The 23,666-nt window shown below is 51.3% G+C and overlaps 1 protein-coding gene across 1 annotated transcript; it reads right to left on the bottom strand.

The window, feature by feature from the left end:
* Nucleotides 1-12,599: 12,599 nt before the first annotated feature.
* On the bottom strand, nucleotides 12,600-22,085 carry PLPP7 (phospholipid phosphatase 7 (inactive)). The gene is made up of 2 exons (XM_003211281.3): nucleotides 21,167-22,085; nucleotides 12,600-13,427 (listed from the first exon to the last, which is right to left on the bottom strand). The coding sequence occupies exons 1-2, from the start codon at nucleotides 21,615-21,617 to the stop codon at nucleotides 13,063-13,065; spliced, it is 816 nt and encodes a 271-aa protein (XP_003211329.1). The 5' UTR covers nucleotides 21,618-22,085; the 3' UTR covers nucleotides 12,600-13,062.
* Between the last annotated feature and the right edge of the window lie 1,581 nt (nucleotides 22,086-23,666).

Raw genomic sequence — 23,666 nt, 5'->3', positions numbered from 1 at the left:
TGAAAATGACAAGCAAGTCCTTCCAGGGTGTTTTTGGTTGGAGAAAACTCACTACAAATCCTTAAAATCTAGCCTTATGTAACATTTTCTGGATCTCTGCATAGATTGTGATACATTCCCCTGCTTTGCCTCAAAGGTGGCACTAAAGTTTCAAAATTCTGCTCAGTTTGAACCATCTTGGTGATGTCATTGCGGTGACAACCAAGCCTGCAAAAATCATGAAGGAATACTGGATCACTTCTGTATCTGCACACGTGTGTGTGTGGATATATATATATGAAATAAACACCTGGGCTCATGTTCAGGGGAACTGACCACTTGCAAGCTCACCCTTTGACTTACCTGTGATCCAGTGTGCTGCTCATGAGAGATGTCTGATCTCAAACACACTGAGAGTGATACAGAGGGAAGAAATGCAGGAACCATTTTCTGGACCATATGTGTTGTTCCTACGGTTCATCTGCACAGCTACTGAAGTTGCCAGGCACTGAGCTACCCAGAGATGCACAAAACCCATTGCCTGGCTGTTGGATCCCCTCTATCTCTATCACAAAATATCGCACCGCTTCTTTCCCTTTGGCATCTCTTCTCACTTTCCCCATCAATTTTTTTCTCTCTGGGCTTATCAATGCCCTCTACTTCTCTCCTAACAGACAGAGGAGCCCACCCTCCTTCTTGGCACTGCTGACCTCCCACCATACAGTATTGATAAGCCATAACAGCAAACACCCAACAGCATTATTAGTGTTGCCCTTCAGGAGCTGGGCACTGTGGGATCCCCTCGCTTTCAGTGACTCATACAGCCACCTACAACCCAAGCCACTGGCAGGTGACTCACAAACTTGTCCAGGTCAGCGCTATGCACACCTGCTGCTGTAATAAGCAGTTCTCCCAAGGTCTCTGGTGTATCTCCAAGGCAACGATCCAAGGCCAAGGGAATTGATGTGCCAATTAAAGAAAACGCTAATACAACCTGTTGTGAAGATCAAAAGGACGCAGTAAACAAATGAAAGGCAATTCCACATTCATTATCATGTGTGTACACTGCAGTTCCTGCAAACTAAAGCTTCTCCAGCTCTGTCCAGCAGCATGCTAAGGCAACTCCGTGGAGTTTTGCCCGGTCTCGTGGCTCAGGACTGCACTGGGACTGGGCTTCTTTGTACAGTCTAAACAGTGAAAAGCCACCACCTGTTACCATCACAGAAAGGAGTGTCTCCAACACAGCCTGGTTTGTGGGGATGCCAAAAAACCTTGTCATGAAGTGACAAATTCCTGTGCCATTCTAGAAATGTCCTGCAGCACTTTTCACCTGCCGGTGTATAAATCAGAACTGGTTTCACTGGTGGAATTAGACCCGCAACAGATGGCAGTGAGTAGGATGGGATTGGTGAGAGGAGATCTAGGCAGAAATCAATGAACAGGTTTTGCCAGGTTGAAGCTCAGTGCACAGCTCTGTGCAAGATCCATTCTGCTGCCCACTCTGGTTTTTGACCTCTTCCAGAGAGCTGAGCAAACTTCCCCTGGGCATGAGAGTAAAATTCAACCTCCTGCTTCCTCTTCCCAGGATTAATTACAAGTGAATGCAGGAACCCTGCTGTGTGCTTTGTTCTTCCACTAATTAAGAATCCTGTCAAATAGAAAATAACCACTGCAGAGGACTTACAACCCTGGTATAGGATTTGGATCTACAGAAATGACTTGCACTCTAAGACTTCCTAGAATTAATTGAATTGCTATTATATTCTGCTTTTTCTTCAAACATTTGCTCTACATCTATAAATTCTCAGCCATGTCTTGCATCATTCAGGCTGGTTTACAGCAGACCAAAGGCTAAATGCTCTTATGCCATTCTGCTATCACTTTGCTCAGCTGTAAATGACAGCCTGCAGCACAAAACAGGCCCTTACTCTCCTTATGGTCATTCACAAAACATCAGTTCCTTTGGAAAAAGCCAAACAGTCCTGTTCTGCACGCCATCCAGAGGCCGCTCAGAGCACACAAAGCAAGCATTTGCCTCATGGGGTAAGATCGTGGTCCTTCTCATTCCTCATCCACCTCAGACAGCAGCCAACATCAGCTGCTGCAGAAGAAACAAGGTGGGCAGTTGTGGAGTGCCCTATCCACAGAAGAACATGCTTTATAATCTCATAAGATAGGGGCTGCTTTATGCCTTGAAGCATGAAAATCCATTTCAAATTCAGTTGTCTAAATCAAGCCATGCCTCATGCCTGCACTGACTTCCACAGCTCGTCTGAGACTGCTACAGGGAAATCCAGGCCTACAACTAAGTGAGCAAGGCTTAGAGTCCAGACTCTGTCAGGAGGAACATGAGTAGAGTTAAACTGTCAAATAGATGAGGCAGGAGGGAAGACACGAATGGCTCAGGCAGGTCCCTGCAATCCCACTTATGATGCTGCGTCAAACAAAATAAGGGTACCTTCAGTTGCAGCTACAAAAGATTTATTTTCCCCCTTTTATTTAAGGCTTAATATCAGTGGAGATGTTTTCATAAAATTGTTTTTAAGAAGAAGAAAAAAAAAAGTGTTCCAATGAGACAGGAAGCTGGAGCCTCTCACCTCTTTAAGCTCACAGTATGAAAGGCAGGGAATGGGAGAAGAGTAAGAAAACAGAGGAATCTTGGTTATTCCTCCAAACTGGGTTAAATATGTTCAGGGAAAGCAACGATTGCAACACAGTGCTCATTAACACCAACTTGTGGCAGGGACTCACTGTACAGCTAATTAGGTACCTGGGGTCTTGCAACACAATTCCAGTAGCACTGCTTTCAGAGCTGGTTTGCAGAGTATATTCATTTTTTTTCTCCTCCACAACATCAATTGTTCATCCAGTTCCTATTCTCACTCAATTCTCACTGCCAGAGCATGATGGACCCACTGACTCCTGTCCCACCGAGGCTGGGGCTCTCAGCCCATCTGATTTGCTGGTTTGTTTCCCAGTTCTCCCAGGCAGGAGCAGATCCAAGCAGCTGTTGCTCCTCCTAGCTGCTGGATCCCATAAGGCTGTTCCTTTTCTTTATTCCTTTGTGGCCCCTGGGAATGGCAGGTTCTGTATACGAACAAGATGCCATCGAAGTGTTTCCATTTGTCAGACAATTGCTTATCCTTCAAAGTCTGCAGACCTACACCACCCTTACTGAGCGAATACTGGCTGCCCGAAGGATAAACTCAAATGACAACTGAAGGCACTAAAAAAGAAAGTCGTTTAAAACAAGGATGATTAAAAGGAAGAAACTATTCTTCCAAGGAGAAGTGGATTGCTTTCAGCTGCCTTTAGTGCTGAGCATTGCCTTCAGTGAGAACCAAACACCAGTTGCCTCATACTGCACGTATTTTGGAGGCACTTCATCAGCCATCACTTCAGCTTCTCCCTGGATGTGACTTGCAAAACAAAGCTACAGCTTCTGCTCCTCTTGGCTGGGTGATTTTCCCTTCAGCTGTGCTGTTCAGAGGCTAACAAGGCTGTTCTTCATCCAGACCTAAAAGCTGAAACTCCTTTTTACTACATCCACTGGGAAGCCTTCCCACAGCCATGGTTGCGTAAACAATATCTGCCAAATCTCCCCTTATTAAAGGGTCTGGAGAAGGGAGGAAATATCAGAATCCAATTATTTGCCATAGGATCCTAGAGAGCGCATCTCAAAGTGCAAGAAATATTTCTGAGAAAGGCAACGTGTGACTGCATTAGACCAACTTGTCTGACTTCTACAGCAATTCATAAGCTGGCCTCTGGGTTAGGTAAATATATGGGCTTTATTTTGCTCTAAACTGAAGATCAGCAATTGTCCCAAGCAACACTAGAGCCAAACCTCTGGAGAACCAATACGGATGCTTTAACAACAACCTCCCCCCCCCCATACACACTGTAGAAAATGCTATTTCATTCACTTCAGTCATAAAAACCACAACCAACTCTGAGGACAAGCAGCCCAATATTTCAGGCTGGAGTTAGCATAGCTGCATGGACAAATAGGTTCAAACCTCCCAGAAACTGAGCACATGGGCAGATGAAAATCCAGTTGCCTCCAATTTATCAAAAGTATTTTGAAGAGTTAGACTTGACAATCCATATGGGTCCCTTCCAACTTGGGATATTCTATGATTTGCGATGCCTAATACTCAATTGAGATTTAAACTCTCACATCATTTTTTTGCCTACCTTCAAACCCTACAAATGACTACAGATGTGGTAGGAATACAAGTTCAGGGAGGCGTTCGGGTTCACAGCTCCAACTTTCCATCACAGCCATCCAATCCCCCTGCTCCATGTGCTGCAAGACAGCTGTTCTTTCACAGCTCAAAAATATCTCGCTTCCCCCTGCCAAAGGGAACTAACAGCTGCCTCTGAACGTGATGAAGCTAATGAGAATGAGTGATTTTGTTAGAAATGCTGTAAGCAAGCAGGCTCTGAAAGCACAGCTCTGATCTGAGATGGGATCAGCACAGCCTGGCCAGCGCATGCATCCGGCACAAGCAGAGGCTGAAGTGATAACTTGTGATTAACAGAGGCTGAAATGATAACTTGTGATTAACAGAGGCTGTGGGATTCACCTCCAGGAAAAGGTCATTGTTTGGAACACCTCCAGAGCTGCAGCATTCCTTTTTTTCCATGGAGAATTTATGAAATGCCGCTACGCTTTAGCGAACCATTTTTCTCCTGACTACATTTGCCTCTTCTGCCTCATGAGAGCTCACCAAATCCCCCGCGAGTTCAGTCTGTCCTTTAATTATTAACAAGATTCCTAAATATTTCAGCGGGATCTGAGCATCTCTGCCAGGCCATGAAGATCCAACCCGGAGAGAGCGGGACCTCCCGACTGGGAATCCTTTGGGATTCCTGCATGGAACGTGGGGCATTACGCCGGTGGGGGCACAACCGAGCGCGGAGTTACCCCCACCCGCGGGACCCTTCCCTCGTCCCCCCAGCCCGGCGACATCCTGCCGCGTCCCCACTAGGGGGAGCGACAAACCCGTCCCCTGCGAGCCCACGGCTCGTCCTTGGGCCGAGGAGACACGAGGCGGTGGGAATGGGGCTGGGGAAGGACAGGGTGAGCCCAGGGAAGGTGGAAATAGAACGGCTTAGGTTGGATGGGATGTTAAAGATCAAATGAAATGAGGGAGGCGGGAGGGATGAAAGAGCAGCAGGGAAAGGAGGGAAAGGGCTGGTGGGAAAATCTGTGCTCTCCCCTTCTCCAGTTCTGGTCCCCATCAAGGACAGGGGCTCGTTTGTACAATGGGCTCAAGAGAAGAGCAAAGAAGGGTCAGGGATGAGGCTAGGAGGAGGATACGCCATGGATGGAGCTGCTCCTCCCAGCAGGGCTCTGGGAGCTCCTCTAAGGCTGCCACGAGCCACTGGGCCAGGAACAGCCTGAGCAGGGGGAGATCAGAGCAGTTTGGGATGCTGTTCCTAGTGCCAGGAATAGTATCCCAAAAAATTATGGTGACAAGAGCAAAAACCTCAGGGATTCCATTGGAGTGTTACGGAGTAAGATCCCAGCATCTGCAATAGTCCAGGAACTGTGTAGGAGGGAAAGAAGGGAAAAGGTAAAGGAAGTGATGCTCCAGCTGCAGCCAGGGCTGCTCCAGGCCTGAAGGAATCACTTGCCTAATTAAAACCTGCCCAGGGAGTACTAATTAATCTGGCTAATGAGCACCAGGCATTGGAATCACTGCCTGGCTCACTTTCCAGCTGGAATAGCCCAAACCTGGCCTTTATCATCACTGGGGTATCACTGTACCATTCTTTCCCCTCGGGTCTCATACCTACCTGCAAGGCCCCTAAGGGCCCTGTGCTTCCTCTGCTTTATCCTCACAGCCCTGGCAAGTGTGTGCAAAGGAGGACCAAAGCAGTCCAGCAGAAATGCAGAATCCAGTGCACCCAATTGGACGTAGGGATCAAGTACAGCTGGAAACTTGAATCGCACAGCAGTGTGGGGACCCCAGTGTACCTCAGACCTGGATAGGCAAGCAGGATGCTCTGGTCCAAAAAAGCCAATTCACCTCCCTTGCAGCCTGCACTGGACTGGTTTTAAGTAAAAGAAAACAGAAGTCCTGGGACACAGGTGCAATGAGACTGATTTCAGCAGCACCAGGAACTTCTCCTGTGCTGGCATGAGGCATGGGTGGCCTCAGGGGATGCCCAGAGCCCTCACACACCTTCTGCCCAGCCCTGTGGGTGAGGATGGGGTGGGAAGGAGCCCCTGACCTTGCCCAGGGCACACATTTGTCTGGCCATGGAGCAGACAGGCGATGCCAGGACTGACAGGCACTGCAGCAGAGGCACGGCCAGGGGGTTATTAATAACCTGCTGAGTCAGAGGGGGCTCTTAGGTTTCAGGATCACAAGATACAGGCACCAAGCAGCTCAGATGCATTCCCCCCCAATTCCTACTTTCTACACTGACAGGGACAACTGGAAAGCCAGGTGGGGGCTGATGTCGGGTGCCCTCAGGCGTCACACTGCCTGCAGGGCTGCCCAGCCCCATCCTGATGGTCCAAGGCACTCCAAGAGAGGGACACACAGCTGCTGGGACATGTTTGGATCACCAGCTCGTTGCTCAGCCCCCATGAACTACAGCAGGAAATGGCAACTGGAGCCCTACTGCCTGTCAACAAAACTGGATCACATTGTAGGGAGACAAATGAGCATCATGGCCTTTGCCTGCAGTCCTACTTCCCTGTGGGGTCCTCACTTCAGCCCCCAAATAGGCTGTGATGGGGCTGCTGTCCTGCTGCCACCAAAAGGGATGGAGCTAGGGACATTAAAAAGCACAAAGAGAATGTGGAAGATCTTGTAGACGTGCACATTGCTCTGTCTAATTGCAAGAGTTTTGTGGAGGATAAAAGCTGCAGGTTGGAGGTCAGATGTCCCAGAAAGTGGCTTGTCTCATCCTGGCTGCCACAGTGTCACCTGTGCTCCTGCTGAAGCCCTCAGCCCTGCAACGTGGGCAAGCTGAGCTCTGCTCTGGGATGGCAATTCCTTCTGCTTCGCAATGGAAAAGCAGTCAGTGATGTGGAACTGATTAACTTTCCGATGCAGCAGCCCATGGCAGCTGTGTGCATTGCCAAGGTGCGATTTCTCCAGAGGCTGCTGTGTGCCTGGAGCAGCAGGAGCAACCTGAGCCCGAACCCTGCCCCAGCAGTGCTCCTGGCACCCAGCATCACCATCTCTTTTTCCACCCGGGACAGGACCAAAATACCCCATTGCTCCCCTCCGCAGCAGCTGTTGGGGACATCACACTGACAGCACGGGCTTTCCCTGTCCTCTCTGCTGTCACAGCGCTCAGCCCCCAGCGCCTGCAATTGCTATTGCTGTCGCTGCCACTTGCAGTGGCTGAAAGAAGTGAAGTGCTGAGACTCTGCTGCGTTCTGCATCCCCGGAGAGAGGTCTCATTCCTTCGTATCGGGCTGCCTGAGCAGTAAGCCCAGCTCATTTCAATTAGCCCGATAGTTCTCCAGTCTATCTACCTCTATGGACATGTTAGCATCCTACTATTTCCTGCGCTGAGCCTGGATGGAAGGGCGAGCAGGAGCAGTGTGGTGCTATGCAGATATGGCAATAACCCTTGCCGTACCCCTCGCTCAATGCTGAGCAGACAAACACAGATAGGCCATATCAGAGAGACACAGGAACCACATGCACCCAGGAGCAGCCAACAGTGTTAAACCACAGGCTGAAGAGGAGGAGCACGTTGGTTTTAAACAAATGTTTTGCATTTTAGGAGATGTCTTTAGGTAGATGAAAGATGGAAAAGCCTTGAAATCTTGTAGTCTTGTGGGTCTCCTTCCTATATAGGTGCTGCTTCCCAGCAGGGCCTGCCTGTATGTCCATGTACCTCACTTGGATTGTAACAATCATTTACCATTGCGACACATTCCAGCACTTAAATAAGCTCCTTGAGAGGGAGAGATAAGTTATCAGCTTTCCTGTTCATCTTGCCAGTCTGTCTGCAGCAGATAAGCATGTTGGGCAGCAGGAAAAAGGTTATCTAGAAAGGAAACGGAGCAACGGCCACTGTTATTACAGGAGGCTTTGAAAATAGGAATGCCACCAGGAATCCCACAGCCCAACGAGCCATTCCCAGCAGGACGTGATTGATGGTCAGAGCCCAGCTGCCTTCCTCCCAGCCACAGGCATCCTCCCATCGATCCTGTGCTCCCACAGGCAGAGTGCCCCAAACCTGCTGTTTTCCCTCCTGCCTTGCACCTGCTGCAAAGCTTGGGGTTGCTGTAGCATCCCTCATGTCCTTGGGAACCTCTCTTCCACCTATCACGGAGCAGTAGGAGTGGGAAAAGATTCTGACAACCCCAAGCCTTTCTAAACCTATGCATCTGCTTGGGACAGGGCAGCTAAGCCACACTGGAGGGTTTCATTTAATTTTGCCGGCTCCCTCCTGCCTGCTTCCCAAGTCATTCCCTCCATGTGCTCCCCTATTTTACTATTTCCCATTAATCTGTGTTTTACATAACCCCCGGCATGTGCTGGCCACGAAGGCTATGCACTGCTGTGCTATTAATGCACATCTTTAGGTTTAGGATTTAAACCAAATAAAACCCTCTTGCAGCCCAGGGAAGCAAACCGTGACAAACCAGCACTGGCAGCTTGGAGGTGCAAATCCCAACGGGGACAGAGCATCCTCACAGGGCACCTGCACCCAGATGGCAGCAGCAGGTTCCTTTATACCACATGTGTGACTATTGCACAGCTCTTCAGCTGGAGAAAAACACCACTGAGCATGTTGGTCTCTGGGCAAGTGTTTCACTAGCATCCATCACTGCAGCTCTGAGCTCCAACTTCATTGCTCTTATTTTAATTAATCTCTGCAGGTCTGGCTTTTCAGCTCTGCAGAAGCCTGCTGGTCCTGGCAGGAGCTGAGAAAGCAGATAGGGCCTGGAGATGATATTGGGAATAAAGGCACTCAGCAAGGACAGGGTGGTTTGGGGGGGAGAGAAAGCCAGAAATTTGGCTAAAAATAAATCTAGAAATTTGGCTGTTAGAAATCCTTAAACCACTTGAGATCCCAGTGCAATGCCCAGGTCCCCAGATCCATCCTTATCCACCCAGAGTAACCACAGTGCAGAACTTAACCACATCCCCAGCACTGAGGTGCGATCCCACTCACCCAGCGCCCACTGAGCCAATTTGTTTCAATGCTGCAATTAGCACTTCATCACGGCCAAGCTCTAATTCCTCTCTGCCGGAGAGGCTTTCCCTGCTCAGCTCCAAGGCTTTACCTTGCTTTGGGGGCTGGAGGAGCATCTCCCCTCATGGCTGCTCAGGCTGCAAGAGGTTAAGGATTTTATACAACTCCTACTTTCCCTAAATCTGCAATTCTTCCCTGCCTTCTATTTTTATAAAAAGAAAAGGGGAGGGGGGGATGGTATTTACAAGGGATTTCACTCAAATAATGAAATAAATGTGATCAGCTGAGGGATTCTTAATCCTCTTTGACTCTCGCATCCTGGGGAGTGACCGTGGGGATCTTTGCTGACACCGATCCCAGCAAGGCAGGGAGCAAAGCACCCTTTGTGCCTGCCCAGCCCTCGATGGAGCACGGGGTTGGGAAGCACCGAGTGTTCCTTACCTGGAGGACATTACCTGAGGCCCTTGAGTCGATGCTGGAGAAAAAAAACCCTTTGGTCACCTGCTCACCCACAGCCCCCAGCCATGTGTCTGTTTCAGGTTCCCTGGTTCTGCAGTGTGTGCCTGTGGGAAAGGAAGGAGCCCTCCTGTGCCTTTAGGCTTTGCCCAATATATTCAATTTGTAGCCTGGGAATGACACAGTTATTATGCGAAAACTCAACTGACGGTCAGTCACACAGCTGGTCTCCCTGACTGGGGGAGAGGTCTCTGAGTAGGAGATTCTTCAGAGTCTGCAGCTGCTGGGGCTGTGCTGGGGGAGCTGGTTAAGCCTGTGGGTCCCTTTATCACCCCAGAGAGAATAAAAGGGATGAACTAGAGCCAGAACCCCTCTATCACAGACAGATCTTGTGTAACAGTGTATGGGGCTGCTGAATCACGGCCTGAACCTCTGATTGATCACCTGAGGCGAGCGATGAGTCAGCCAGGGGAGCACAGGTGAAGGCAAATCACCTGTGTGCAGGAAGGGGTGGAGCCTGGCTGCACCTCTCCTAGAGCCATTTAAGAGCTGGCTGCCAGTGGGAAAGGATCTCTCTGGAGATCTGCTCCATCAGAGTTCATCTCATGAGCACAGGACAGGGTGAGTGACTTTTGTTACTCCAATATAAATTATATTAGCCAAGCGCCTGGATATAAATATATATATATACATATACACCATCTGTATATCCATTGATTATACAAACAGCCTCCCTAATGCTCCCGAGCCTTCAAATCCACAAACCTTCTCCCTGGGTGCCAGCCAGTGCCTGCACTTTCCTGCCCATCACAGCCTTGCTGTCACTCTGGGGCTGCAGAGAGGAGCTCCCAGCAGCCCCGGGCAGCCCTGCTGTGGAAAGGACGTGTCCCCCTGCAATCCCACTCATCACAGAGGTCACCAGTGCACAAAGTGTTTAAATAAATCACATGCTTCAGTTGGGGAGCAGGAACTGGACACCCCAGCTGTGATTCCCACATATGCCCACAGATATAATCCAGATTTGCTACTTTCCTAGGCACCTTGTACATTTATTTTCCTAATTATAATCCCTTTTTGCTGCTGAGTACCATCAGCATTAGGGTGCGGGGAGGAGCTGCCCATGAATGCAATTGCTGCAGCTCTCCCAGCTGTGTGAGCGCACACGATGCTGGCAGCAGCCCCCTGAGCCCGTTTCCCCCCATGAGGCTTTTTCCTAATTCATCTGTTAGGTGAACTGAAAGCAGAAGACACTCAGATCCACCTGGCTGCAGCCCCTCCAGGAATAATTGCTCCTTCCCAAATCTCTTATGGCTGAATTTGGAGGCCTGAGGGCTCAGGGAAAGCTCTCACATTCCTGAAGATGCTCCAACCATTGATGCATCCCCGTCTCCCAACACCTTCAAGGAGGAAGAAGCACTCCTGGGGCTGGAGCCTGGCTTTAGGAACAGCTGCATTGCTCTCCTTGGGACAGGCAGGAGCCCAGGGCTGGGAGGCAGAAGTGGCATCCACAAAGCTCAAAGTCCAGGGAGATTTCCCTTCTCTTCCTGCTGCCGTACACTCCATGCCTCCAAACACTCGGGATCCATCCCTGTGGGTGCAGCACAGGGTGCTGGATCCCTCCCAGCCCACAGCAGCGTGGATGAGCGATATTCCCAGCCTGGAAGCTGGTCTGCCTGAGCTCCGGGGACACATAAGGACACGGCGGGGGGGGAGCAGCCCCATGGCAGTTCCCTGCCATCCCTCACTGTTGCCATAGTGACAGAAGCTGGATTTCACCGCAGCGATGCTGGTACCCTCGGCACAGCAGGGAGAAGCACGCCAGGCAGGCTCAGCATCAGCCATGCACCCGTGCAGTGCCTCCCCAAAACCTCACTGCAGTGAGCATCAGGGTCTTGGAGCACTCTGAACTGGACCCTTCCTCTGGATCAGCAAGATGCTGATCCGTAAAGGACACGGAGCCCTCTGCAATTCCCACTCATGGGCTCCAGCCTCAGTGCAGGGCTCTGTACTGATTTCTCAGCTGGAGTCACCTGCCAGGTATAGATTTTTCCCATTTATCGTCTTTTTGTACTAATTCTCAGAGAGCAACAAACGTTAACAACCTACAACAGTCATTATCTGCATGCTGCCTCATTCTCACCAGCCTGACCTGGAGGAATAGGGATCCCCAGGGCGCTGGGATGGGTGGGAGCTCAGAAACTGATTGCTGCCTGGCACTGCAAATCAGGGGGGACCTGTTCAGCTGGGACAGCCAGGAAGACAGGCACATTTGCAGAAACATCCAGCCAGGAAAATGCTGCATCCAGTAGTGCCTTCTGTCATCTACCCAACAACAAACTCTGCTATAAAGAGAGGGAAACTACCAAGAGTGGGAAGGTTTTGTGCAAAACGGGGGTTTTCTTAGCCATGGCCATGACCTGGGCAGAGAACAGCTGGTTTTCAAGGAGGAAAGCAGAAGCCATAATAGAAAGCAACAGCACTGTGTTGGCGCATCACATTCACATCACATTCAGCCCATCAGAACACTTAGCAGATATCAATTAGCTCCGCCTCGCAATTGAGGAAGATCAGGAATGCCCTCCTTGTTTCACACCAGGTGAGACACAGATGCCTTCAGGATTTTCCTCTGCAATAAGGGTAGGGCTGAGCCGGCAGCCTGGTCCTGGCCTCCTGCTGGGTGCACCAGAAAGCATCCAGGGCTGCAGGGGATTTACCTTGGGCATTGCCCTCTATAGCATTATTTGGCATAAGTATAAACTCATAACTGTGAAGAGGTAGGAAAAAAAAGCTGTGCATCTCGACCTGCTTTGTGAACTCACCACGATCCAACACAATGCTCCCTGCCAGGGTGAAAACGGGCAGCAGTATTTGCCACACAGCAGGCAAAAAAAACAACCCACAAACACCCCATGGTGAGCACAAACCTCAGAGCCACCCCGAGCTGCCCTCTGTCCCTTCCCTCAGCAGAAGAACCAAGGCGGGCAGGATTTTCACCATTATTTATTATCTGTGAAACGCCAGCAGTGTCCTGACTGCACAAGACACAGTCGCTTGGCTTACAAAAAGAAAAAGCACTGTGGCCAAAATCCTTTGGCCTCCAGAAAGTTAACAGCTGAGTCCTCAGGAAGCTCTTAGGTGCTGCCCGTGCAGAGGACAAACCCAGGTGAGAGGTGAACCATTCCAATGAGGCAGGTGGAGCTCATTTCTCTCACCTGTGAAGCTTAATTTGATTGCTGTCCAAATACAGTTTGAGAACATGGCCAACAACATTGGGTGCTAAAATCCATTGCAAGAAACTTTCTTTTCCAGGCAGGGAAGCAACATTAAAAAACGCCACTACTCATGGAAGTTACAACTGTTTCCAACAAACAAAAGGTAAAAAATACCGGGAGAGGGGACTCAAAGTATCTGCTGGTTTTGGGTGGAAAGGCATCGAGTCCCTCGCATTCACCAGATGGATATCAACATCTGACACGTGTTGGAAGACATCCATATCAACTCCACCAGCCTAAACTGCAGGTAGCCGAACACGAAGCCGGAGAGCACGTCTGTGATGTGGTGCCGACCGATCATAACGCGGGAAAAGCCAACGCAGAAAGCCCAAAGGACCAGCAGGATGCGGAGTGGGATGGCCAGGACCAGGTGGTTGAGGAGGAACTTGGAGAGCATGGCGGCACGGCTGGCGTGCCCGGCTGGGAACGCGTAGGTGTCCATGGTCAGGTAGTCCAAGAGCCCGGGGCTGATGTCGTACGGACCCTTGCGCTTGGCCAACTTCTGCAACCCGGCCACGATCATGATGTCCAACAGCAGGGCTGCAAAATGAGACAGAGGCAGAAGTCAAGAGCAGTTTGCAGTGCTGAGCGCACAAAGGTCATCGCTGTCCTTAAAGCAAGGCTCAGGTTCAGTTCTAGCCCATCAGCTGCAGGTCATCCAGCTGGCAGCTGACCTCCCAGCTGAGCGCCATTAGCACCACCGCTCAGCACTCTCAGCACCAAATGACCTTTCAAACTGCTCTGGAACAAAACCCATCTGTACTTTATCCTCTTTCCCTTTCTTCCATCCCTCTAGCACCAGCCAATGCTCCTGGCATTTCTACTTCCCAGCCAAACTACTGCTTTTTCTTCCCAGACAAAGGTGATATACCAGAGCAGCCCAGGGAGTGTAGGTGTGCACACGGAGGCTGTCGGAGCAGAGGTACTTTAATAATCCTTTCATTCAGGGGATAAATAAAATGGACCTTTAGTACTGCTAGGTCAGATATTCATCAGACAGTGTTCAGAAAGCAGAAAGCCTCATTCGCTTGCGTTTCCTGACCTGAAAGCATGCTAGCATCAGAACTGGAGGGTTAATTTGCTGTTAAAAGTAAAAAAAATAAGAACCAAACCCAAGTGTGCTCCACTGGGTGTTTTTTTTGTACTTCCTCCCTACACTTTCTGTTCCCTTCATGATGAGGAAGCAGCCTCAGCAGCCTGCCCAGCCCCAGCTGGGGGTGCAACCAGCACCCGTCCATCTGCAACACGCACTCACAGCTCCTGTCCCTACAACAGGCACACACACACCCTTCAGGCTGAGAGGAGCGGAGGTTGGAGGGGATAAAACCACAGGAGGGAACTTGGGGGGACTGACTGAGCAGACAGACAGACACTTGGGGCTGTTGGATGTGCAGTGAAGAAGGCAGAGAGGTGAGATTAGGGGAGCAGGCACCGTAGTTTTGAGCCTTTTCCTCCACGCGCATACAGGCAGCATTGAGTTGAAAGAAGTGAAGACACCAAAGGAAGGTTTGATCTTGCCCATTACTTCTCACGTTCTTTTTTTTTTTTCCCCCTAAGATCCAGAATTTTCTTCTTAGCCTGTTTTAAGAGAAACACTATAAGCCCAGCCAATCACTGAAAGCACTGTTAACATCCAAAACTTCCTTACAGCACAAACCCAACAAGTGAGCCCTGCCCATCTGCGACAATTCCAGCATCAGAGATCACCTTGGTAAAGTAAATAGCCAACATCTGGCATCAGATGCACAGCAATGAGCTGAAAGCAAGCCCCCTGGGCAGACATTTTATATCTATTAATAAGAGAAGGAAAACAATTATCTGCCTCGCTCCTACTGCCACATGTTAGGAGCCCATTAGGAGCAGAGAGGCAAAACCCGCACAGGCAGAGCACAAGGACAAACCCATAGAACTGCCTTAGCAAAACCAAACCAACTGCAGCCCTCTCCCCAAAAGGAAGCTGATGCAGCTGATGTCCTGTCCCTGCCAGGTCCCTTCTGTCCCAGCCCAAGCTGGAGTGACAGCAGGGTGAAGGGCTGTTCTTGCTGCCCATGGGCATCACCTGCCCGTGCTGGAGCCAGGCAGCATCCCCTGGGGACCAGTGGGCTCCAGCTGAGATGTTTATGTAAGTACCAAACAGCTGAAAACTAGCCTGGGTGCAGTGCTGGGGGGTAGAAAAACAGGAGGAAGCCAAAAAAGCCTTTGGCTTTGTCTGTTCCCACAGCCCTGATCCACATGACGTGGTGCACATGGGGCTGATTGCTGTGCCCAGGCATGTGGCAGAGGAAAAATTGGGTTCAGTAGGAGCAGTGTGCCCATCCCCTGCTCATTTTAAGGCAGGGCAAGCCAGGCAGCTGCTCAGTGCCCAACACTCCCTAAGCCAGCAGCACTTTGACCCCTGCCCCACTGTGTCAGAGGCCACATGTAGGGCCCAGGTTGGCTCTGAAGGTGCTTTGTTTCCAGGTGAGCCAGCTTCAGGCACACAGGATCATAGAATCATAGAATTGCTCAGGTTGGAAAAGACCTTCAAGCTCATCAAGTCCAACTACAAACTAACCATGCTCCCCTAACTCTAACAACCCACATGTCACCCTCCCTAGGAAATAGTTCCTTTTGATCCACAATTAGAATTCCCCCAACATTTGCTTTGAACTGGAGCTGTTCAGTTATTACATACAAGCCCTATCCTACTGCTTCTGAAAGGAGCTTCCCAAACCTCCTGCAGGCATGAGGCTCTCTGACCTGGAAAATGAGCCATTTGCAGCCTTGGCTAGTTGACACTAATGAAAGATGCAGGTTCCAGAGCATCGTCACCCTCACTCCAGAGAAGCCAGATGAGCTCCACTCCTCTGGAATTGAACTCCTCTCTTGCATTTTCTTCCCCAAACGTGGCACTATTAGGTGCAGGAGCTGACAAAAGGCACAGATGGCACGACACAGTTAAGCACTGAATCAGACACTGTGGTGTTTTGGGGAAGGTTATGTTTTGGCTGAACAAGCAGCAGAGGCTTCTGGCCATGGAGTGAAAGGCATGCCAGGCTAAGTAGTCACAGGGAAGGAAAAGAATGGCAGAAATCAGCACTGTGCAATTAATTAAAAAGTCCAGTGACTGATTCCATCACCGTTCTGCACCGAAGCTGGCCTGGGCCCTGCTGCCTGCTCAGCATCCCTGCTCCTGCTGCTCACCCGCTGCACCTCCACTGCTTCTGCTCCTGCCAAGGAGCTGGGGACAAAGCTGCTCACCCATCCTAAGGATGCCCTGCTCAGCCCTGCTCAGCCCTGCTCAGCCTTCCACAGCAGCCAGCAGCTCGTGTCCCTGCCCAGCGGGGCAATGGGAAGCTGCTCGGGAGTGACAGACACGAGCATGACTCATTTCCCTTGTTTATTCCTCCTCTTCCCATTCAGCAACCCTCGCACTTCTTTTCTCTTTCAATCTGCATTCAGACTGGGGAATATTTTGCCTGCTTGGTTTTAAGCTTCCCGCAGTTCCCTGAAGGCTTCACACAGGGATTCAGGACTCACATCACCTCCAGAACCAAACAGGGAGGACCTGACCTCAGTGCTGACCACAGGGACTGCTCAGCCCTGGATCTAAAAGAGACCTTGCACAGATCCATGGAAATATCCGCCGTGTCTGCTGCAGCCACAGCAAAATGGGCTCCAGCCTGTCACCAACTGTCCTCTGCACGCAGGGACACTGCAGGCTGCACGTCTGCCCTGCAGTGAACAGAACGCACTTGCCATAAAGCACGCAGGAGAGGAAGGGAAGGGAGCAGGGAGCTGGGCACTGTTTGCTGCTCGGAGCTGCCTGAGCTCACCCAGGGGTATGGGGTAAGGATGGCACCTCCCGAAAGACCAAGGGCAGGAAAATGATGGGCAGATTAGCAGCTGGATGTGATGAAGAGGAATATTTAATGTCAGGCTGGACCTGTGACATGGATGCAGGGAGTGGACGGGGGCTGGGAGCGTTCCTGAGCAGGGAACACACACAGGGTGCCAGCCCTTGGGCTGCTCTCGTCTGCTGAAATGCTATCTGCCCTGTCTAGCTCAGAAAATCCCCAGCCTCGCAGTGGGAAAATGAAAGGGAAAAAATAGACACATCTGGCCCCAAACCATCTCTGGGGCTCTCAGCTTAGCAAGCTCTGCTGCGTCCGGTCTGATCCATCTGCCAGCACAGCTCCCCGTCCTCTCTGCTGGGTCTGAGCTGCTGAGCCCCGAGGCTCAGTGGGATGAGTTTGTCTGTACTGCCTGGGCATTTAATCTGCTCGGTGACCTTTAACAGCAGCGGGCTGTACGATCTGAATCTTCACTGCACGGATTCCAAAGGAAAGCAGCTCCATACACAAAGTCCCTCTGTACGGCTAGACGAGGGTCAGAGGGTCTTTGAGGGACCTGGGGAAGGCATTTCTTTCTTCATTTTCCCCCTAAACTACCACTTTCCTGGCAGTTTGCTCTTGTGTGGAGGCTGCATGACGGATTTCAAAGATCTCTCTGTATATATTTATAAATACATATATATAGGGCTCAGGATAAAGTCACCGTTCTGCAGGGTGATGTGCCTCAGAGTGTTATGGCTTTGTTCCCAATTGGACTAATGCTAGGTCTGCATCCACGGGGAGAGCATGGATTGAATTCTTGCTGACCTCCAGGCCTGGAGAAATGGTCCTGGCCTCCCCTCCTTTCCTCCTCCTGTGGCAAGCAATTCATCCTCAGTCCGTTGTGCTGCTTCCCATGGCGTGCCCACAGCACCACTTTCCCTGATGGTGATAAATGCTTGATGACAGCACCAAAGAGCTGACCCACCTGCCAGCAGCAGTGTGGAGCCAGCTGGTGATGGGTATGGGCTACGGCCCATGTCACTGTGACCAGAGCAACCACCAGGCTTGGCTCTGCCTCTTTCCAGCATGCCAAGAGGTTTGAATCCCTGTTTCACAAACCCACGACCAGGTATTTCAAATCAAACACAATTGTGTGCAAGCATTAACCAACCAGAAATCCTCGTGCAGCCAGAGCATGCAGCTGGACCACAGCTAACCACACAGCGTGCCAGTTCTGCTCTAAGCACAAGAGGTGGACCTCACCAAAAGCACCACTTTGGGTAGATCACCATATTCCATCCCCCTTTACTCTAAGAAGGTGCCCAGATCTGGAAAGACAATCAGTCTAATGAGATCGGTCTGTTGAGCTTAATGAATAGGAGGTGAAGAGGTGACTTGAGCACTATCCAAAATATTGAAAGGCAGAAGGGATGTTGGATAAAAGAGCTATTCAGCTGAAGAGACAATGGTGTGCAGAGGCAACGGAGGGCAGGGAACAGTCAAACTAAGAGCAACGCACTTGTGAGAGCACCTCCCCCTGCGGTGATACAGAAATGGTTCTGACAAGTTCAGTGCCACTCAAAATCTTACATCTGATTGAGTGTTTGGGTTTTTTCCCTTAGCAAATTGAACAGGGATAAATTAAGGGATGTGCCACCGCCTGTATTTTGCCGTGGGTTAGATCAGTGATCCAAATGTTCTTTGCTGGCTTAGCAGCCAATGAATCACTGCATTCGGATCCATGTTCTCACCAGATGGATCAGAACCAGAAACCAAGGCACTGCTTTCCCTCAAGAGTTTAACAGCTCTCCTGCCTGATTCTAGAGAAGCTCCAGTGATTACAGTGGGAGCTTTATTTCTGTTTTCCCTCTGAAAAACCAGTTGCAAGGTTCAAATGGTTTTCTAAACATTTCAGTTTCCATGAGATTCTTGTGACTGCAGAGAACAGCCTGACTGGCTCTGAAATTCCAACAGTGGCACACAAATAAAGCGAGCTTTAGCTGGGAGCTTTCCCAAGCTCTGATTTTTGCAGTGTGGCAGAGGGGGAGCAGACTTTCCTCCTGACTCTTTCACAGCCAGGGCTGGCAGTACCAAGGCAGTCTTCCTGAAAGCACATTCTGGCAGAAGGATTTTGACAGTGGGCACAGATAGCCGATTTCTTCCATCTTTCCAGTAACAGGCTGAGATCATGCTTCTCTGTTTGGCATTTGCTGGAAAAAAGATTACGATGAGGAGGAGAATCAATAAATTCCATCACAGATGACAACTGCGGAGGGAAAACATTGCTGGGGGTTGCTAATCAACATCAGCAGTCAGGATGGATGGCGTGTCCCAGGGAGAGAGGTCACAACCCCTCACCCTAAATGCTCCCACACTTCTTGGCACAGATCCTACAAGATCCCCCAGCGCAGTTCCCCCCCTCCATCTGCAGTGGTGCTCCTGCCAGGTTCCTGGTCCCATTTCAGCAGTCTCCTGTCTCCTCGCCTTGAAAGCCTGATTGCAAATCCTAAACAAGTGCTCTATGATGGGCTGGCTCCCTGCCCAGAGACTGCATCAGAAATTCTGCTTGATGTATCAAACCCTGAGCAAGCCAGGGGGAAGGGTGGAGAGCCAGGGGAGGTAAAGACGGGGTGCTGCAGACAACCCCAGCTTCCCTGCTTCCAGGAGCCCAGGAAAGCACCAGCAAGCTTCCCTTCTCCCTTTGACCTGTCCCCGCTGACCTGCTGGATTTCAATCCTAGAAAAACAAGAGTGAGAGGGAGCCAGGATGCCAGATGCAGCAGCACTGTCACACCCCTCCTTCCCTCCTATTCTGTGGGCGGTGTGGGTCTGAGCCCCAAGCTCCCCTGCTGAACTCCTTCATGCATCAGCAATGCAGGTTTTACAGCAGTAGCCGCTCTGATATTAGGAGTCCTGACTGCAATCTCAGACATCAATCCAAGGCCACGCTTGCAGAGATCCTGCTGGGAGAGCTCTGCTGAGAGGCTGCAGGCACCTTGGTCAGCGCTCCGAGCCTCAGCGCAGCCTGGAGCTGGCTTTGCATTTGGCCTCAATGGCAATGGAAGAGCAAGAAGGCTTTCCTTGGTTTTAAGCCAAAAGTGGCGTTAACTCTTCATAAAGATCTCAAATATTTTGGACTCAAAGAGATGGATTTTCAGGCTCCAGAACTGTCGGAGCCTCTCAGGTCAAGAGACCTCTGGAAATTGTGCCGGCTGATGTTGGCTGCCTCCTATTTCATCCTCGTGCCCTTTCAGATGGAGCTTCTTTTCTCAGCGAGGGTTTGACCCGGAGCACTGAGCAGCCTGGGGAAGAAGTGCTGACGTTGGCGGCCCTGCATCACGCCGATGCTATTCTGGCTTCCTCCCCACCATGGCGTCCCTTCATTGGATGTCACAGCACGAGGACAGCCTCTTCAAAGGCAGAGGGGAGAACAGGGAAGCTACAACTGTGCTTTTCAAATCAGTTCTTTTGCCCTCCTTGAAAGATGAACTTCTGGAAAAAAAAACTTGAGCTGTGTTGCAGCACCCATACAGCACACACTGCTGAAATAAAGCCTTCCTGTGACCCCTCACGGTGCTCCTTGAGAAACAAAGGCTTAAATCTAATGCCTTCAACCCTTGTGCTGACTGAAAGCGGGAGCTCTGCACGCCTGTTTTTGGAGAGGGTGAAGAGCTTGGGGTGATCACAGCCACTGTCACCAGGCTGCAGGCCGAAGGCAGAAGGGAGAGAAAAGGAGGACCTTGGGGAAGACAGCCAGGGTGGGCTGGGGTCTGGATGTGGGGCCCAGATGTGGGGCCTGGTCATGGCTGGGACGTTGGCTGCTCTGACATGACTGACCTCAAGTAAAGGACCAACAGGGGAGCTAGAGAGATCAGAGCTGTCCTCATGGCCACCAGGTGAAATGAGCGCACGGAAAAGGGGGACAGCAGCAAAAAAGGCCCTCCTGGGATGAAGGATGTGAGATCAAATCACAGTAAGAAAGGAGACAGAACTCCATCAGGCGGCTGCCGAGCCTTGAGTCCGCTCAAGGAGGAGCAGAGGGGATGGAAATGTTTGTTGTTTATTTTCCTAGGGCTCTGATCCACATATCAAATTTACAATATTCATGTTTTCCCCAGCCCAACAAACCACCAAGGCTGATGGCCATAAATCAACACCGCGACCACTGGCGTCCACCTGCACTCACAGACACTTTCTTGGCCCTATTAGACCAACCCAAGCCTTGTGCAGGGCTGCTCTATTGCTATGGCCATCCACCAGGATCCCCGCACCCCTACCGACAACATCCATCACCCCCAGCACCCAGGACCAGCACGAAGCTGCCAAGGCAGCCGATAAGCACAGCGTTCCCCCAAAAGGTCACTGAGCACATCGCGGTGGGAGCAGCCAGAGGAGGAGCCCCAGTGCCACCATCCCTTGTGACCGGGGCTGGGCAGTCCTGTAGCGATGGAGCTTTGCCACTCACCCAGCAGCAGGTTCATGAGGACCTCCTGGCCCGCCAGCGTGCTGCTCTTCACCAGGCAGATGAGCGTGCCCGCGATCCAGGGGATGCCGTGCCCCGTTATCCCCAGCAGGTTGATCATGGAGCGGGCACCCCCCCAGGACGAGGCTCTGTTGGCACACACCCCCAGCCGCTTGGACATGCAGATATCGATGGCCAGCAGGGAGTTGAAGGCGATTCCCTTGAAGGAGGGGTTGAGCTGCATGCAGTCCTCTTCGGGCAGCTGCTGCGATTGCCTCCGCTCCTTGGGGCTGCTGTTCTGGGTTCCGGCCGCCGCTGTTTGGCCGCTCTGCTTCCTGCCCGAGCTCCTGCTCTCCTGGGTCCCTTTCGGGGGCTGGTTCAAGGAGAGGAACTCAGCCCTGTTGAGGACATTGTTCCTGTCTCGCGCTCTGGACCGAGTCTGGGATGCTGGCATTGCAGTCTTTCTCTAACTGAACTGCTCTGCAAATACCGGGAAGGAGAGAAATCCCTCTTGTCCCTGCAGAAATCTTCCCCACGCCCACCCTCACGAGCCGTGAATTTGGGAAGCTACAAAGGTTCCCCTCTGTTGCAGTTGCCCCTAGCACAGTCTGCAGCTGTTAAATATAGAGTAAGGAATGCACATGGCTGTTTACTTCATGGGCCTAGCAAGCTTGGAAGGGAAATTAATGCCAGGCTTGGCAGCCACTCCAGTGCCAGGGAAAAAGGTTAAACAGCCAATAGATTGGAAGAAGAGGAGGGAAATGCTTTGTGCCAAAGGTTGGTTGCTTCTGGCCTGGTCTATTTAAATCTTCCAATAGCTTATTTCCCAGAGCTGCAAGGGAAACTGGGAGATGTAGTTTGGCTTTTTTTTTTTTTTTTTTGGTAGCGTAATACACATTTTAATATCAGAGCATCATCACTGGAAGAGAGCATCAGTGCTGGGAGTGATCACAGTGCTGTGGCAGTCACTCGGTGACTTCCCTGCAAAGGGCACAACCTGGATCCCTCCTGGCCCACTCTGTTCTGTTTCCTCCCCGCAGGAGCACCCTCAATAACATTCCCCTCTCCCTGATGTGGACGCCTTGCAAACACCCCCAGCCCCATCCCTTCCCCCGGCTCAGCACATGCCCCTGCATGGCATCCATCGTTGCCCTGCCTCCAGCCCCAGCCGAGCAGCACCTGCCTTCTGATTAAAAGAGACACTGCACTGCTAATGAATTCCCATCCCCCTGCCCCCGGCTGAGCGTGCCCTAAATACAGCACGCCTTTCTGCCGTGTCATCCCGCATCGCATCGCAGACCCCGCGCTCAGAGCAGGTGACAGCAGTGCCCGTCCCCGAGCTGCACACAGCAGTGGTGGCATCAGCCCCAGCATGGCAGCACTGCAGCCCTGGGCTCCTGCAGAGGGAGGTGGGGAAGGTGAGCGTGGCACCAAGCAGCAAAATGGGTACATCTCCTGGATCCGGTGCTGCTTACCCATAGGAATGAGGAGTTATAAAGGTCAATGTTAGTACAGGTAACACTATGAAACAGCACCCACGTCTCTTTAAAAGCCTTATCCAAAATGTACAGGAGAGCCTGAGTGCTAAATTAAAGGTGGTTCTTGGCTTTGTGAGGCAGCAAGCAGAACTGTGTGCTTGTTGTCTGTGGTTCTCCAAATCCTCGAGCTGAGCCGCACACCCGGTCTGTGCCCATCTGACCCCCACACTGCCATGCTGGGCCAGCAAATCCGTGCTGGAGCCCTCACTCTCTCTTGGGTTTTGCTTATGAATCAAAGGAAAATAACACACATCAACTTATTTCTGAATCACATCCTCCAGGAGCCTATCTCGAGCATGTGACAGTGCCTGTGGGCTGCAGGAAGAGCTCTTCCCCTCCTTCCCAACACGTCAGTGCAGCTCCTTCCAGCTCAGGAATTTCTGTTGGGGCTGAGGCAGCCCATGAGCACACCTCGATGCCACCTGCTGCAGGGCTGCTGTGGTGCAAGGCTCCTTGCAAGCATCTGTGTGCAAAGAGTTAATGTGGTGGTGGCCAGGAACCTGCAGAAATAGAGCGGCTTGGCTCGTCACCTCTTGTCCCCTCCCCTGCTGGGGATGCTGAGCTATTACTGAGCACGTTCCTCGGGAGGTGTCACTGGGAAAAAATACCCTGCAAGCACTGGGAGCTGCTTTCATCTGGTGCCTGTCTGTCCTCTGACACGTTTGTGGACGTGGGGCTTTGCTCTGCATGGCACACACTGGGGCCAGAATGTGACAGGGGTGAAGGAAGCACGCACTGCTCGTGGTGAGAGCAGAGAGGGAGAGGAGAGCAGCAGTGTCCCATCAGCGGGGCTGTTCTCTTTCATTGGGAAGAGGAGACTCTGCCTTTCAGCAAGCCTGGAAAGCACGAGGCTGATGGGACCACACTGCAGGGCAGTTATGGATGGAGCATCAAGCACACAGTGGAAGGAAAGCAACCCCCAGCATCACCAGCTCCTCCCAGCTGGTACTTGGCCTCAAAAACCA

The sequence above is a fragment of the Meleagris gallopavo genome, chromosome 19 (genome assembly GCF_905368555.1).
Source record: "Meleagris gallopavo chromosome 19, MGAL_WU_HG_1.1, whole genome shotgun sequence".
Lineage (NCBI taxonomy): Eukaryota > Metazoa > Chordata > Aves > Galliformes > Phasianidae > Meleagris > Meleagris gallopavo.
The sequence above is the reverse complement of the archived record's forward strand: the minus strand, read 5'-3'. Positions and strand labels throughout refer to the sequence as shown.

What these genes read in the sequence shown, in the direction of transcription:
- PLPP7 (XM_003211281.3), bottom strand. Translation starts at nt 21,617, where the DNA reads ATGCCAGCATCCCAGACTCGGTCCAGAGCGCGAGACAGGAACAATGTC. An exon ending in CCTCATGAACCTGCTGCTGG is followed by an intron (nt 13,428 to 21,166) that starts GTGAGTGGCAAA and finishes CTCATTTTGCAG; the next exon opens with CCCTGCTGTTGGACATCATG.